General features: G+C 37.2%; 1 protein-coding gene across 1 annotated transcript in view; it reads right to left on the reverse strand.

Moving 5' to 3' along the window:
* The window catches only part of ALMS1 (ALMS1 centrosome and basal body associated protein), a 216,998-nt gene that overhangs the window by 73,314 nt on the left and 127,701 nt on the right, over positions 1 to 15,983 (reverse strand). Inside the window, exon 13 of the mRNA XM_008700492.2 lies at positions 15,739 to 15,864. Within this exon, the coding sequence (XP_008698714.2) occupies positions 15,739 to 15,864 (126 nt within the window). The remainder of the gene's footprint in view (positions 1 to 15,738; positions 15,865 to 15,983) is intronic.

Here is a 15,983-nt window from a genome sequence, read left to right on the forward strand (position 1 = left end):
AACTATACCTATTAAATGATAACTCCCGTTTCTCCTCCCCTCAACCCTTGGTAACCACTGTTCTACTCTGTCTCTGTGAATCTGACTACTCTAGGTACCCCATATAAGTGGAATCTTAGAATATTTATCTCTTTGTGATTAGCTTATTCATTTAACACAGTATCTTCAGGGTTCATCAACAATGTAGCATGTGCCAAATTTCACTCTTTTTAAGGCTGAGTAATATTCCACTGCATATATGCATCACATTTTATGTATGTATTCATCAGCTGATAGACATTTGAGTTGTATCATGAGCATCTGTTCAAATCCCTGCTTTCAATTCTTTTGGGTATATGTTAGAGCATATAGTAATTCCATGTTTAACATTAAAAAAAATTTTTTTTAAGAGAGAGCAAGCATGTGCACAATGCGGGAGGGGAATAGAGGGAGAGGGAGAGAGAGAATCTTAAGCAGGCTCCACATCCAGCATGGAGCCCAACACAGGGCTCGGTCTCTGACCTCGAGATGACGACCTGGGCTGAAATCAAGAGTCCAACACTTAACCGACTGAGCCACTCAGGCACTCCTCTATGCTTAACTTTTTTAGTAACCACTACACCGCTCTCTGTAGTGGCTACATCCTTTTAAGCTCCCACCAGCAATACACAAGGGTTGCAATTTCTCCATATCCCCACCAAACCTTGTTATTTTTTCTGTTTGATAACAGCCATCCTAATGGGTATGGAGAGGTATCTCACTGTGGTTTCGATTTCTGTTTCCCTCATGACTAATAATGTACAGCATTGTTTTAATGTTTTTGACCATTTGTGCATCTTTCTTGGAAAAATGTCTATTCAGATCCTGTGCCCATTCTAAAATTAGACTGTTGGCTGTTGTTGAGTTGTAAGAGTTCTTCATATATTCTGAATATTAATCCCTTATCAAATATATGATTTGCACATTGTTCTAATTCTGTGAATTACCTTTTTACTCTGTTGACTTTTTTGACATACAAAAGTTTTAACTTTTCATAAAATCCAGTCTTCTTTTGTTGCCTGTGCTTTTGATAACATATTACTTTTATAAGAACTTCTTTAACCTATCTGATCACCAAATCATGAATAAAATACAACTTCTTTGGTCTCTTCTATGAAGCACAAATCAAATTGGTTTTGTTTTTATGCTTTTCATCCCGAAATTGACTTCTGACACTTTTTGTTCACCTTGTAAATAAAATTTCTATTTTGATGAATGTTCTGTTAACCTGGCTTCAAAGCTCACCGCTGCTTCATTACTCTTTCTGGAACTCTTCACTTAGAGCCACCTCTTCAGCTGGAGAGTCTTCAAATTAATTTTTCAAGACAGTATGAAGGTTGCCTAAAAGAGACTCATTTCAGACCTAAAGATTCCTGCTGAATGAAGTGAGGGGGTGGAGAAAACTTTACCACGCAAACGGATGTCAAAAGAAACTTGGAACAGCAAACTTATATTGGACAAACTAGACTTTTTTGTTCTTATGTTGTTTTTATCCTGCTTTGGTATCGGGGTAGTACTGGCCTCATGGAATGATTTTGATGTGTTTCCTCTCCTCCATTATTTTAAGATTTTGATAAAGATTGTCATTAATTTTTTTTTTAATGTTTGGTAGAATTCACCAATGAAACCATAGAGTCTTGGGCTTTTCTGTGTTGGGAGATTTTTTATTCCTAATTCAACTTTCATTCTTGTTATTGGACTAAGAAGATTTCCTACTTCTTGGTTTCAAGATTCATGATGCAATCTTGGTAATTTGTGCATTTTTAGGAGTTATCTGGTTATATTTTTCTAAGTTATCTGATTTGTTAGTATATAACTGTTTATAATAATCTGCTTTCACACTATATTTCTGTGGTTATCTATTATTTTGTTTTCTCTTCCATTTCTCATTTTGGTTTTTGAGACTTCTTTTTTTTCTTAGTTGATGTAGTTAAAGCATTGCCAATTTTGTTTGTTTGTTTTTTGAAAATCTGGTCACTACTTTCAATGTTATGTTATTGTTTATTCTGGTCTCTATTTTACTTATCTCTGATTCTTCTTTGTTGTTCCCTTCCTCTACTAAATTACAGCTACATTTCTTCTTTTTCTAGTTCCTTGGGGTGTGATGTTGTTAATTTGAAATTTTCCCTTAATATTACAAGCATTTATGGCATAAATTTCACTCTAACATCTGCTTTTGCTGCAAGCCATACGTTTTGGAATATTGTGTTTTTTCTTTTGAGACATATTTTGATTTGCCATTTCATTTATTTGGCCCATCACTGGAGCAATAGTGTGTTAATATTTACATATTCAATATTTCATATTTATATTATAGATTTTCCAGCTTTATTGTTGATTTTAGTTTTATATCATCATGGTTGGAAAATACACTTGGTATATTTCAGTTTTCTTAAATCTGTAATATTTGTTCTATTTCTTTTCAAGTGATTTAACCAGGGAATTCTCTTGTGTGTACTTGAAGAAAATGTGTATTCTATTTTTCTTGGATGGAATATTTTATATATATATATTTTAGAACTATGTATTCTGAAGTGTTCAAGTAAAAGTGTTCTTGTTGGAAAAAAACTAACTGAGGGTACTCATTTAAAATAAAGTGTACCGGGGGGGTTGGTTGCGTGAAATAAGTGAAGGGGATTAAGAGTATACTTATTATGATGAGCACTGAGTAATGATGTATAGAATTGTTGAATCACTATGTTGTACACCTGAAACTAATATAACACTGTATGTTAACTATACTGGAATTAAAATTTAAAACTTAATTAAAAAAAAAAAGAAAGGATGAAGGTAGAGTATGTTTTCGAGCTCCTGTATATTTGTGAAAATCTCTTTGTTGCCATATTGCTTAACAACTACGCACTTGGGTCCATAAATCCTTGAATTATATAATTTTCCCAATAAGTACGTATTTTGTTCCATTGTATTTCTTACATTTAGGATCTGGATCTGGATTTCTGTTTTCTTCCCCAGATTCGAGAAGTTTTCAGCTATTATTTGAATAAATTTTCTGCTCCCTTTCTTCTCCTTCTGAGAGCCCTATAATGTGAATGTCATGCTTAATAGCATCAAGTTCCCCTAACCTATTCTCATCATTATTTTTCTATCTTCTGTTCAACTTGATTGCTTTCTATTACTGTCTTCCATTGCTCATTGATCCATTCTTCTGTGTTCTCTAGTCTATTTATTCTCTCTAGTGCATTTTTAATTTCAGTTATTGAGTTCTTCATCAATGATTCTTTTTTATATTTTCTCTTTGTTGAGGTTCTCACTGAGATCCGCCACTCTTTTCTCAAGTCCAGTGAATATCTTTATTACCATTACTTTATATTTTCTAGCAGGCATATTGCTTATCTCCATTTTGTTTAGCTCTCTTGCTGTGATTTTGTCCTGTTCTTTCATTGGCACATATTCCTCTGCTTCACTTCTTCTAACTCTGTTTCTCTGTTAGAAAAGTCAGCTACATCATCTGCTCTTGAAAGTAGTGGCCTTATGAAGAAGAGGTCCTGTGGTGCCATGCAATGCAATGTTCCCTGTTCACCAGAAACTGGCACTTCAGGGGTGTCTCCTACATGTATTGCATGGGTCCTACTACTGTGGTTAAGCCATATTTGCCTTCAGTCCAGTCAGCTGCAATGGGTCTCTTTGTTTGTAGTGGGCAGGTTTAGTCTCTCTGTTGCTAGGGGCCAGTCTGGGGCTGCCTTGTGGTTGAGTTGGGTAAGACCAGATGTTTGTTAGAGCTGCAGTTGGACTGAACTGCAGGGTGCTCTCCTTGTGTTGTCCCCTGAGAGGCTTTTGTTGGTGGGCAGGGCCTGCAGTCAGACCAGATGTCTGCTCCCAGCCCACAGCTGAAATGGTGTGTGTATTTATCTTCATCTCTACCCAGGGTGGGAATCACCTTGGAGTGGTCCTGGTCACTGCTGGGGCTACCTGCACAATGCCATGCTTCTGGTGTCACTTTGGATGGACTCGGTGGCCAAGGGTGGGTCAGATGGAGCAAATCCACAGGAGAATGTGGGGGCAGGACATTGTTAGCAAAGTTACATATGTGTTGGTATGCTTGTGGGAGAAGACCCGGAACCTTTTGGAGAACTCCTGCTGAGAGCAGTTTGGATGGGGCAGATCCATGGGGGTCCCACAACATGGGAGTGGGGCATCCTATTAGCAAAGCTAGGTGGAGAGTGTTCATGGTTCTTCCACCAAATACGCATGTATCTAGGATTGCAGATGGGGAAAAGAAATGGCACTGGCTCTTTTGTTCTTGGAGAAATCTAAAGATCCTTGCTCCTACTGCACACCTGAGATTAGGAAATAGATCTTCCCATATCCTCTAGGCATTTTCCAAACTGCTGCTTCTATACTGTATCTCGAAAGGGCTGTTGTGCTGTCCCTTTAAAAGTGGGGACTCAGTTTCCTATTGCCCTCTGGTTATCCCAAAGCACAGCCTGCTTATTTTTAAAGTTCCTGGTGTTAAGTCCCAGTGATTATCGAAACTCAAGAAGTTAAGCCCCTCTGGTCTTCAAAGCCAAATGTTATGGGGATTTATTTTCAGCGCAGGTGCCCCACGCCTGGGGTGCCTAGTGTGGGGTCTGCTCCTCTTCCTTCTCCAGGCGTGCCATGTCCCCTCCTCCCATGGTCAGTCTTGTGGGTCAGCTTGGTTCCCAAGTCTTTGCCCTTCCTACCATATTTCATGTGCCCTCTTCACTACAATTAGCTGGGGAGAGTCTGCTCTGCCAGTCTCTGAGTCATTTTTTGGATTACTTACACTGATGTTGAGTGTTATCTAGGTCAATCCATGGGATGGGGTGAGTAGGAGTCTCCTACTCTGCCATCTTCCCCAGAAGCTCCCTGCCTCTCCCTTTTAAAAAATTGAGATATAATTCAAACAACATAAAAGCCACCAATTTAAGAAGTGTACAAATGAGTAGTTTAGTGTATTTATAATTATTGCTGCTATCTCATTCCAGCACATTTTTGTCACCCCAAAAAGAAACTCTATACACATTAGCAATTAGTCTCCATTTCCCCCTCCCCTACAGCTGCTGGCAACCACTAATCTACTTTTTGTCTATACGGATTTGCTTGTTCTGGACCTCTCATATAAATGGAATTATATAATATGTGACCTTTACTACTGGCTTGAATTGTGTATTTCTCTCTTTAACAGTGTCAGGGTTTTTTTTTGTTTTTTTTTTATTGTCAGTTTTTCTTTATGTATTTGGGACTCTGTTGTTAGGTGCATATACATTTATAACTATTTTCTTGATCAATTTACCCTTTTATCATTATAAAATCTCCTTTATCTTTGCTAATAAATTTAAAGTCTATTTTTTTTAATGTTTTTCTATTATATTATGTTAGTCACCATACAGTACATCCCTGGTTTCTGATGCAAAGTTCGATGATTCATTAGTTGCATATAACACCCAGTGCACCATGCAATACGTGCCCTCCTTACTACCCATCACCAGTCTATCCCATTCCCCCACCCCCTCCCCTCTGAAGCCCTCAGTTTGTTTCTCAGAGTCCATAGTCTCTCATGCTTCATTCCCCCTTCTGATTACCCCCCCTTTCTTTATCCCTTTCTTCCCCTACCAATCTTCCTAGTTCTTATATCTAGTAATAGACAATCTAGTCCTCTTTGGTTACTGTTTACATGGCATATTCTTTTAGATCCTTTAACTTCCACGAATTTTGTCTTTGAAACTAAAGACATTTTTTTGTAGGGAGCATACAGATGGATCATGTCTTTTTATTTACCTTGCCAATCTCTGCCTTTTTAACAGGAGCATTACCCATTTACATTTAATATCATTACACATAATGTAGGATTTAGGTGTGCTATTTTTCTACTTTTTTCTCTAGTATTATGTCTTTTTTATTCCTCAACTTCTCTACTAGTACTTATTTTGTGTTAAGTAGATATTTACTAGTATAGCATTTTAATTCCTACAGTGAGTCTTTTACTATATATTTTTGAGTTATAGTCTTAGTGGTTGTTCAGGAATTACCATTCATATTTAATATAAATTAACAATCTATTTGGATTAATACCAATTTCAACAGTATATAAAAACATTTTTCCTCTATAGCTCTGTCTCTTCCCTTCTTTATGCTATTATTTTCATAAGTAATATCTCTACACATTTTTGTACAACAGAAATTTATTATTATTGTTTCATGTGTTTGTCTTTAAAGTCATATGAAAGAAAATGGAATTATAAGCAAAAATACATTTATACTGTCTTTTATTTTTACCAGTGCTCTTTATTTTTTAATATGGATTCAAATTACTAGTGGTGTCCACTCATTTCATCCTGAAGAATCCCGTTAGTATTTCCTATAGGTCAGTTTGCTACCAATAAACTCAGTTTATCTGAGAATGTCTTAATTTTTCCTTCATTTTTGAAGGGTAGTACCACTAGATACAGAGTTATTGGTTGATAGTTTCTTTTTCTTTCAGCTCTTTGAATACATAATTGCAATGCCTTCTGGCCTTCACGGTTTCTGATGAGAAATCAGCTATTAATCTTATTGAGGATCCCTTGTACTCTTGCTGGTTTCAACATTCTCTTTGTCTCTTAACAGTTTAATTATGATGTGTCTAATTGTGGATCTCTTTAAGTTTATCCTGTTTGGGTTTCCTTCAGCTTTATCAGATGTATAGATTAATAGTAGTCATAAAATTTGGGAAGTTTTTGGTCATTATTTCTCCAAATATTCTTTCAGTCTCATTGTCTCTCCTTCTGCAACGCCCACTCTATGTAAAATAGTATTCTTGATGGTATCCCGTAAGATTCTGAAATTCTATTCCTTCTTCCTCATTTTTTTTTCTGTTTCTCACACTGAATAATCTCAATTGGCCTATCTTCACATTCACTGATTCTTTATTCTGCCTGTTCAAATATGATACTGAGCTTTCCTAGTGAATTTTAAATTCTATTTATTGTGCTTTCAACTCCAGAATTTCTCTTTGGATTTTTTTTTTTTTTTGTAATTTGTAACTTTTCATTGATATTATCTATTTGGTTAAGACACTATTCTTGGGGGCACCTGGGTGGCTCAGTCGTTAAGCGTCTGCCTTCGGCTCAGGGCGTGATCCTGGCGTTATGGGATCAAGCCCCACATCAGGCTCCTCCGCTATGAGCCTGCTTCTTCCTCTCCCACTCCCCCTGCTTGTGTTCCCTCTCTCGCTGGCTCTCCCTCTCTCTGTCAAATAAATAAAATCTTAAAAAAAAAAAAAAAAAGACACTGTTCTTGGGGTGCCTGGGTCGCTCAGTCGTTAACCATCTGCCTTCGGCTCAGGGAGTGATCCCGGCATTCTGGGATCAAGCCCCATGTCAGGCTCCTCTGCTGGGAGCTTGCTTCTTCCTCTCCCACTCCCCCTGCTTGTTTTCCCTCTCTCGCTGGCTGTCTCTCTTTGTCAAATAAATAAATAAAATCTTAAAAAAAAAAAAAGACACTGTTCTCATACTTCAATTTGTTATTTTTATTTTTTGAGAGAGCGAGTGAGTGAGCAAGCACATGAGCAGGAGTGGGGGCAGAGGAAGAGGAAGACAAATAATATTAAGCAGGCTCCACGCCCAGTGCAGAGCCTGATGTGGGGCTCAATTTCACGACCCTGAGAACATGACTTGAGCCAAAATCAAGAGTTGGACACTTAACCAACTGAGCAACCCAGGTGCCCCTCTTTAGCTCTTTAGATATGGTTTCATTTAGTTCTTTGAACATATTTTAAATAGCTAATTAAGTCTTTGTTTAGTAAGTCTAACATCTGGAATTTCCCAGAGACAATTCCTAAACTGCTATTTTCTTGTGTATGTACCATATTTTTTGGTTTTTAATTTCACAGCTTATAATTTTTTTGTTGAAAACTTAACATCTTAAATAATAATGTATGGTAATTTCAGAAATCAGATTCTATCTACTCCCCAAAGTTTGCTGTTGTTACTTTATGTTGTTTTTTTTAAAGTAACTTCTCTGAATGAATTCTGTAAAATCTACTGAAGTTTCTACTCAACTAGTTTAGTTGGTCAGTTAATACCTAAACAGAGATTTCCTTAAACACCTTGAACCAGTAAATCAGGAAGATTTACAAAAGGGGTTCTGCGTGCATATCAGGACATGCCTTCAACTTTGAGCCAGGCAGTTGTCAACTCTGCCTTAGCCTTCCTTTTCTTCTTACACAGAGACTCGAGCACAACCAGAGATAAAGGGTAGGGTCTTTTTAGGTCTTTCCTGAGAATACACATAGGCCTATGCATGTAAACAGTCTTCTAGAGTTCCAGGAATATGTAAAAGCTTTTCTTTTCTTTTTTTAAAGATTTTATTTATTTGACACAAAGAGAAAGAGCAAGTGAGAGAGCACAAGCAGGGGGAGCAGCAGAGACAGAGAGAGAGAAGCAGGTTCTCCACCGAGCAGGGAGCCCAATGCAGGGCTTGATCCCAGGACCCCAAGATCATGATCTGATCTGAAGGCCGATGCTTAACTGATAAAGCCACGCAGGTGACCCTGTCAAAGCTTTTCAAAACATCTATGGACATCTCATCCTTGGTTTTTACCTTTAAGCTTTGGGTTAGTCTATTGTTAGTCTATTGTTTGCCTCAACTGTTATCTATCACCTCAGGCATTATAACATTAAAACACCTGCCTGTAAATATTCTTGAGAAACACCCCATGCACACCTGCACACCTGCACACACACATATACACAGTCTTTTAACACTGGATAGCTCTGAATGAGATTAAATAAAGACAAGCCTTTTGAATGGCATCTTCCAGGGAACCACCAGACAGATCAAATTCTGACAATTCTTTTGGAATGAAGTTTTGAAACAGGTGTGGTTCTGTTCTATCCCCTCCAGTCCTAGGAAAGCAGGCTGATATTTCTCAAGGTTATTACAGAGCTGAGTGTGAGAATGGGACTAGGGGAAGTTAAATGCCACAAAGCTTACTATTCTTACCAAGAGACAGCCATTTCTCTTGAATAAATGTTCACTGGGCTGCTATAAGCCTTTGGTTAATTTCCAGAATTTTGGAAAATTTTTCTGAAGTTTTGCCAATTTTTGTTGCTTTTCCCAAGGGGCAAAATCTTAGGTCTTTACTCCACCATTTCTCTGCTGTAATGCCCCACTTTCTTTAAATGATCTCAGCCACTTCTCTCCCTCTGGCTTTTTGCTCCTATACAGTGATTATCAATATTCAAATATTTGAATGTCTAAAATGAGTACTGGTATGAGGTATAAAATGACCAAAAAAAAAAAAAAAAGACATGTTTCAGAACTTACTATCTAATATAAATAGAGTCTTGTTCTACTTAAGAATGTTACTGGGCATAATACATAAATTTCTAACATCGATCTCTTTCTTTGGGGAGCTGTTACCTTTGCCTTGTTTATATTTTAGGGATTTCATTAATTCAAATGTTTATTCATTCTCAGTTGAGGAAAAATCTATTTGGCCCACACATTTGCTACTAAAGGTATATGACTTGTCTTTGGCCTCAAATGCTAACTGGATCCTTCTCATATCTATAGATGCATAACATATTAATTGACAACAGGTATTAGAACAATTCTTAGGTTTTCACCTACAGTAGCTCTACTGGTTTAGGAAAGGATCTTACTATGGTCAACTCCCCCACTCAGAATAGATGGAGAACATGAAAACTACAATCTGAAGTATATATATAGTTATTGGATCTCCTTCTGTCCTATTGATGTATTTAGTACTTTATTTACAGGGACAGTATTTCTCAGGATACAATGTACCATTCCTGGATTATTTTCTCTTTCCACCACTCTCCAATTTTTCTCAAAATTAATGTCTCCAACTAAATGAGAGTTAGGGACATAAACATATAGTAGAACAATGGGGGCCTCAAAAAGTATTGAGACATCTGATCAGATTTTTACTGGTACAGACATTCTTTCTGTCTTCTGAACTGGGGGTTGAAAGTGAAGGAATGATCAAAGTTTTTCTTACCGGGGGCTGAAAGTGAAAGAGTGATCAAAGTTTTCTTACTCAATTGTTTTCTTTCTGGTAGCCATTAAATGATTGTGTATTTTTTCCCCATTAAGTGTGTTTTTATTTTTTGAAGCTTTATTTAAATTCCAGGTCATATGCAGTGTAATATTATTTTCAGGTATACAATATAGTGATTCAACACTTCCATACCTCACCCGCTGCTCATCACAAGTGCGCTGCTCATCACAAGTGCACTCCTTCATCTCCATCACCTATTTAACCCATCCCTCCACCCACCTCCCCTTTGGTAACCATCAGTTTGTTCTCTTTAGTTAAGAGTCTGTTTCTTGGTTTGCCCTCCCTTTTATCCCTTTGCTCGTTTATTTCTTAAATTCCACATATTAGTGAGATCATATGGTATTTGTCTCTCTCTGACTAACTTATTTTGCTTAGCATAATACTCTCTAGCTCCATCCATGTTGTTGCAAATGGCAAGATATCATTCCTTTTTTATCGCTAAGTAATGTTCCGTTGTATATATATATATATCTCACCTCTTTTTTTTTTTTTTAAGATTTTACTTATTTATTTGAGAGAGAAAGCACGAGCAGGGAGAGAAGCAGACGGAGAAGCAGACTCCCCGTTGAGCATGGAGCCCAACACAGGGCTTCATCCAGGACCGCGAGATCATGATCTGACCCAAAGGCAGACACTTAACTGACTGAGCCACCCAGGCATCCCTATACCACCTTTTCTTTATTCATTCATCAATCAATGGACACTTGGGCTGTTTCCCTAATTTGGCTATTATAGATAATGCTGCTATAAATAGTAGGGTGCATATATCCTTTTTAAGTCAATATTTCTGTATTCCTTGGGTAAATACTCACTAGTGTGATTGCTGGATCATAGGATAGTTCTCTTTTTAACTTTCTGATGAACCTCCATATCGCTTTCCAGTGTGGCTGCACCAGTTTGCATTTCCACCAAAAGTGAACAAGGGTTCCCCTTTTTCTACAACCTCGTGAACACCTGCTGTTTCTTGTTGTTGTTTTTAGCTATTCACACAGGTGTGAGGTGATCTCTCATTGTAGTTTTGATTTGCATTTCCCTGATCATCAGTGATGTTAAGCATCTGCTCATATGACTGTTGGCCATCTGCATATCCTCTCTGGAAAAATGTCTATTCGTGTCTTCTGCTCATTTTTAATTGGACTATTCATTTTTGGGATATTGAGTTTTATAAGTTCTTTATATATTTTGGATACTAACACTTTATCAGATATGTCATATGCAAATATCTTCTTCCATTCTGTAGGTTGCCTTTAGTTTTGGTGATTGTCTCCTTCCCTGTGCAGAAGCTTATTATTCTGATATAGTCCCAACAGTTTATTTTTTGTTTCCCTTGCCTCAGGAGACCTATCTAGAAGGAAGGTGGTATAGCTGATGTCAAAAATATTACTTTACTGCCTACGTTCTGTTCTAGGATTTTTATGGTTTCATGTCTCACATTTAGGTCTTTAATCTATTTTGAATTTATTTTTGTATATGGTGTAAGAAAAGTGTTCCAGTTTTATTCTTTTGCATGTTGCTGTCCAGTTTTCCCAACACCATTTATTGAAGAGACTGTCTCTCTTCCATTGGATATTCTTCCCTGCTTTGCCAAAGATTGACCATGTAATTGAGGCTTCATTTCTGGGTTTTCTATTCTGTTCCATTGATCTATGTGGCTATTTTTGTGCCAATACCATACTGTTTCAACTACTATAGCTTTGTAATATAACTTGAAGTCTGGGATTGTGATGTCTCCAGCTTTTTCTTTTTCAAGGTTGCTTTTTGGCTATCTGGGGTCTTTTGTGGTTCCATACAAATTTTAGGTTTGTTTGTGCTAGCTCTATGAAAAAAGCTGCTGGCATTTTGATAGGGATTGTATTAAATGTGTAGTCTGCTTTGGGTAGTATAGACATTTTAACAGTATTTGTTCTTCCAATCCATAAGCATGGAATGTCTTAACATTTCTTTGTGTCATCTTCAATTTTGGAGTACAGGTCTTTCAACTCTTCGGTTAGGTATCCTACGGTTTTTGGTACAACTGTAAATGAGACAGATTCCTTAATTTCTTTTTCTTCTGCTTCAATACTGGTGTATAGAAATGCAACAGATTTCTGTATGTTGATTTTGTATCCTGTGACTTTACTGAATTTGGTTATCAATTCTAGCAGTTTTTTGGTGGAGTCTTTTGGGTCTTCTATAAATAGTATCATGTCATCTGCAAATAGTGAATGTTTTACTTCTTTCTTGCTGATTTGGATGTTTTTTATTTCTTTTAGTTGTCTGATTGCTGTGGCAAGGACTTCCAGGACTAAGTTGAATTAAAGTGGTGAGAGTTGACATCCCTGTCTTGTTCCTGCCCCTGTTTTTCCCCACTTAGGATGATATCAGCTGTGGCCTTTTCACATATGGCCTTTATTATGTTGAGGTATGTTCCCTCTAAACCTACTCTGTTGAGGGTTTTTATCAGGAATGGATATTGTACTTTATCAAATGCTTTCTCTGCGTCTATTGAAAATGATCATATGGTTCTTAACTTTTCTTTTATTAATGTGATGTATCGCATTGATTCATTTGTAAGTATTGAACCACCTTTGCAACCCAGGAATCAATCCACATTAAGTGTGTTTTTAAAATCATAGCCTTGCATGCAGTGGAACTTTCTTCTAGTTCCTGGTTATAGGCTTAATAATTAATTCTATCATTTGGTAATATGAGCATTTTTATGGTTCTTTTCAGTAGCATCATAGTGGGATTAGAAGCACAGTGGGGAATTAGAACTTTCATATGTCATTCTAGAATCAACCAGCCAATTCACAAGTAAAATTTCGAAAAATAAAATTGTGACTAATTTATGCACTTCAACTTAGTTACCATTAGATACTTGCTTGGTCCTCTTAAAGTTAACAAAAAAATCTGCCTAAGACTAGGGAAAATTTCTCATTTGTTTTTTTTTTTTGTTCTGTTTTTTTTTTTAAAAGATTTTATTTATTTATTCGACAGAGATAGAGACAGCCAGCGAGAGAAGGAACACAAGCAGGGGGAGTGGGAGAGGAAGAAGCAGGCTCATAGTGGAGGAGCCTGATGTGGGGCTTGATCCCATAACGCTGGGATCACGCCCTGAGCCGAAGGCAGACGCCTAACCGCTGTGCCACCCAGGCGCCCCGAAAATTTCTCATTTGTGTGCAATTTCTACACATATAAAGATGTCTATTGACAAATCATGAAAAAAAATTTATATCTAAACTGAACCGAGTCATCTCCTGTGAACCACTCTAAATGTTATCCCATCAATCAAAACCCCATAGCACGCCAACTCAGTATTCTCTTCCTAAAATCCCCCCAGGAAATATTTATTGAATTCCAGCATGGGGTGCTACTCATTTTCTAAATCTGCAGTTCCCCTGTGGTGATATCATAAGGGTGCTATGGGATATTTTAAGATTCTAAGGAAACAACAGCGATAATTGGTATCTAGTATACAGTGCACAAGCTACTAGCTCAAAGTAGTTTAAAGTTTCAATATTAGATAATGCCATATTCCTTTCAATGCTGTTATCTTTGCAAAGCTAGATTTTTGACAGTTTCTGTAGTAAAAGCAGCAAGTAACTGAGGTTATGTAAAATATCATATCAAGGTATGAGAAGCTGTACAGTGTTCTAACAGCTGCACATATCACATTAGTAAATAACTGTGGTTATTTATGAACAAAGTAAAATATTTTCTTTTGAAACCCAGAACTAAAAGAAAATACCTAATATTTTTGTTTATTAAGTAGTTAGATCAAAACAATAAGTATTTATGTCTTAATAACTTAGAGCTGTTTCAAACAAAGCTGGGGGCATCACAATGCCGGATTTCGAGCTGTACTACAAAGCTGTGATCACAAAGACAGCATGTTACTGGCACAAAAATAGACACATAGACCAATGGAACAGAATAGAGAGCCCAGAAATGGACCCTCAGCTCTTTGGGCAACTAATATTTGATAAAGCAGGAAAAAACATCCGGTGGGAAAAAGACAGTCTCTTCAATAAATGGTGCTGGGAAAACTGGACAGCTACATGCAAAAGAATGAAACTTGACCACTATCTCACACCATACACAAAAATAAACTCCAAATGGATGAAAGACCTCGATGTGAGACAGGAATCCATCAAAATTCTAGAGGAGAACATAGGCAACAACCTCTACGACATCGGCCAAAGGCAAGAGAAACAAAAGATAAAATGAATTTATGGGACTTCATCAAGATTAAAAGTTTCTGCACAGCCAAGGAAACAGTCAGAAAAACTAAGAGGCAGCCCACGGAATGGGAGAATATATTTGCAAATGACACTACAGATAAAGGACTGGTATCCAAGATCTACAAAGAACTTCTCAAACTCAATACACGAGAAACAAATAAACAAATCAAAAAATGGGCAGAAGATATGAACAGACACTTTTCCAATGAAGACATACAAATGGCTAACAGACACATGAAAAAATGTTCAAAATCATTAGCCATCAAGGAAATTCAAATCAAAACCACACTGAGATACCACCTTACGCCAGTTAGAATGGCAAAAATAGACAAGGCAAGAAACAACAATTGCTGGAGAGGATGTGGAGAAAGGGGATCCCTCCTACATTGTTGGTAATGCAAGTTGGTACAGCCCTCTGGAAAACAGTGTGGAGGTCCCTTAAAAGTTAAAAATTGAGCTACCCTATGATCCAGCCATTGCACTACTGGGTGCTTTACCCCAAAGATACAGAGTAGTGAAGAGAAGAGCCATATCACACCAATGTTCATAGCAGCAATGTCCACAATACTAAATCGTGGAAGCAGCCGAGATGCCCTGCAACAGATGACTGGATTAAGAAGTTGTGTCCATATATACAATGGAATATTACTCAGCAATCAGAAAGAACAAGTTCTCAACATTTGCTGCAACATGGACGGCACTGGAGGAGATAGTGCTAAGTGATATAAGTCAAGCAGAGAAAGACAATTATCATATGATTTCTCTCATCTATGGAACATAAGAACTAGGAAGACTGGTAGGAGAAGAAAGGGATAAAGAAAGGGGGAGGTAATCAGAAGGGAGAATGAAGCTTGAGAGACTATGGACTCTGAGAAAGAAACTGAGGACTTCAGAGGGGAGGGGGTGGGGGAATGGGATGGGTCAGTGATGGGTAGTAAGGAGGGCAGGTCTTGCATGGCATGGTGCACTGGGTGTTATACACAACTAATGAATCATCGAGCCTTACATCGAAAACTGGGGATGTACTGTATGGTGACTAACATAATATAATAAAAAATCATTATAAAAAAAAAATAACTTAGAGCTGTTTCAAAAAATACTTCTTTTGTTTATATGTGTTCTACATAATGATGAGGGGGAAAAAATCACCAAAATACTAAGGAAAATGTGAACAGAAAAAACCTGGAAACCTTTGTCTGAAATGAAGTCCACTAACCCCAACAAACAATTATCCATACAATTTTCTTCATTAAATACTTATTAAATGTTTACATATACATAATACATCTCGCCAAATAACTCACTTTTCTGAACTAGAGACTGAGGCATGAAAAGCTCCATATTTCACTGAAGGATTAAATATCACTGATCTTTCATATGTCATTCTAGAATTAACCAGCCAATCCACACGTAAAATTTCAAAAAATAAAATTCTGAATAATTTATGCATAATACCTGAGTGTGAGCTCTCAATGGTAGTATCTGATCTGGAATCCAGAGATGAAGGAATTTGTTTTAATTGTGGAACATAGTACATCTTCGTACTACCAGGAGGCTTATATGGCAACAGTGAAGGCTGGGCTAGGGAGATAAAGATCAGAACAATTAATAAGAAAACATTTATTAATTCACTGAAAAAATACTGAGTGCCTTTCATGTGCCAAGCAGTGTACAAGATTCTTGGGATATATCAGAATGCC

This window comes from Ursus maritimus, unplaced genomic scaffold (genome assembly GCF_017311325.1).
Source record: "Ursus maritimus isolate PB19 unplaced genomic scaffold, ASM1731132v1 scaffold_6, whole genome shotgun sequence".
Taxonomy (NCBI): domain Eukaryota; kingdom Metazoa; phylum Chordata; class Mammalia; order Carnivora; family Ursidae; genus Ursus; species Ursus maritimus.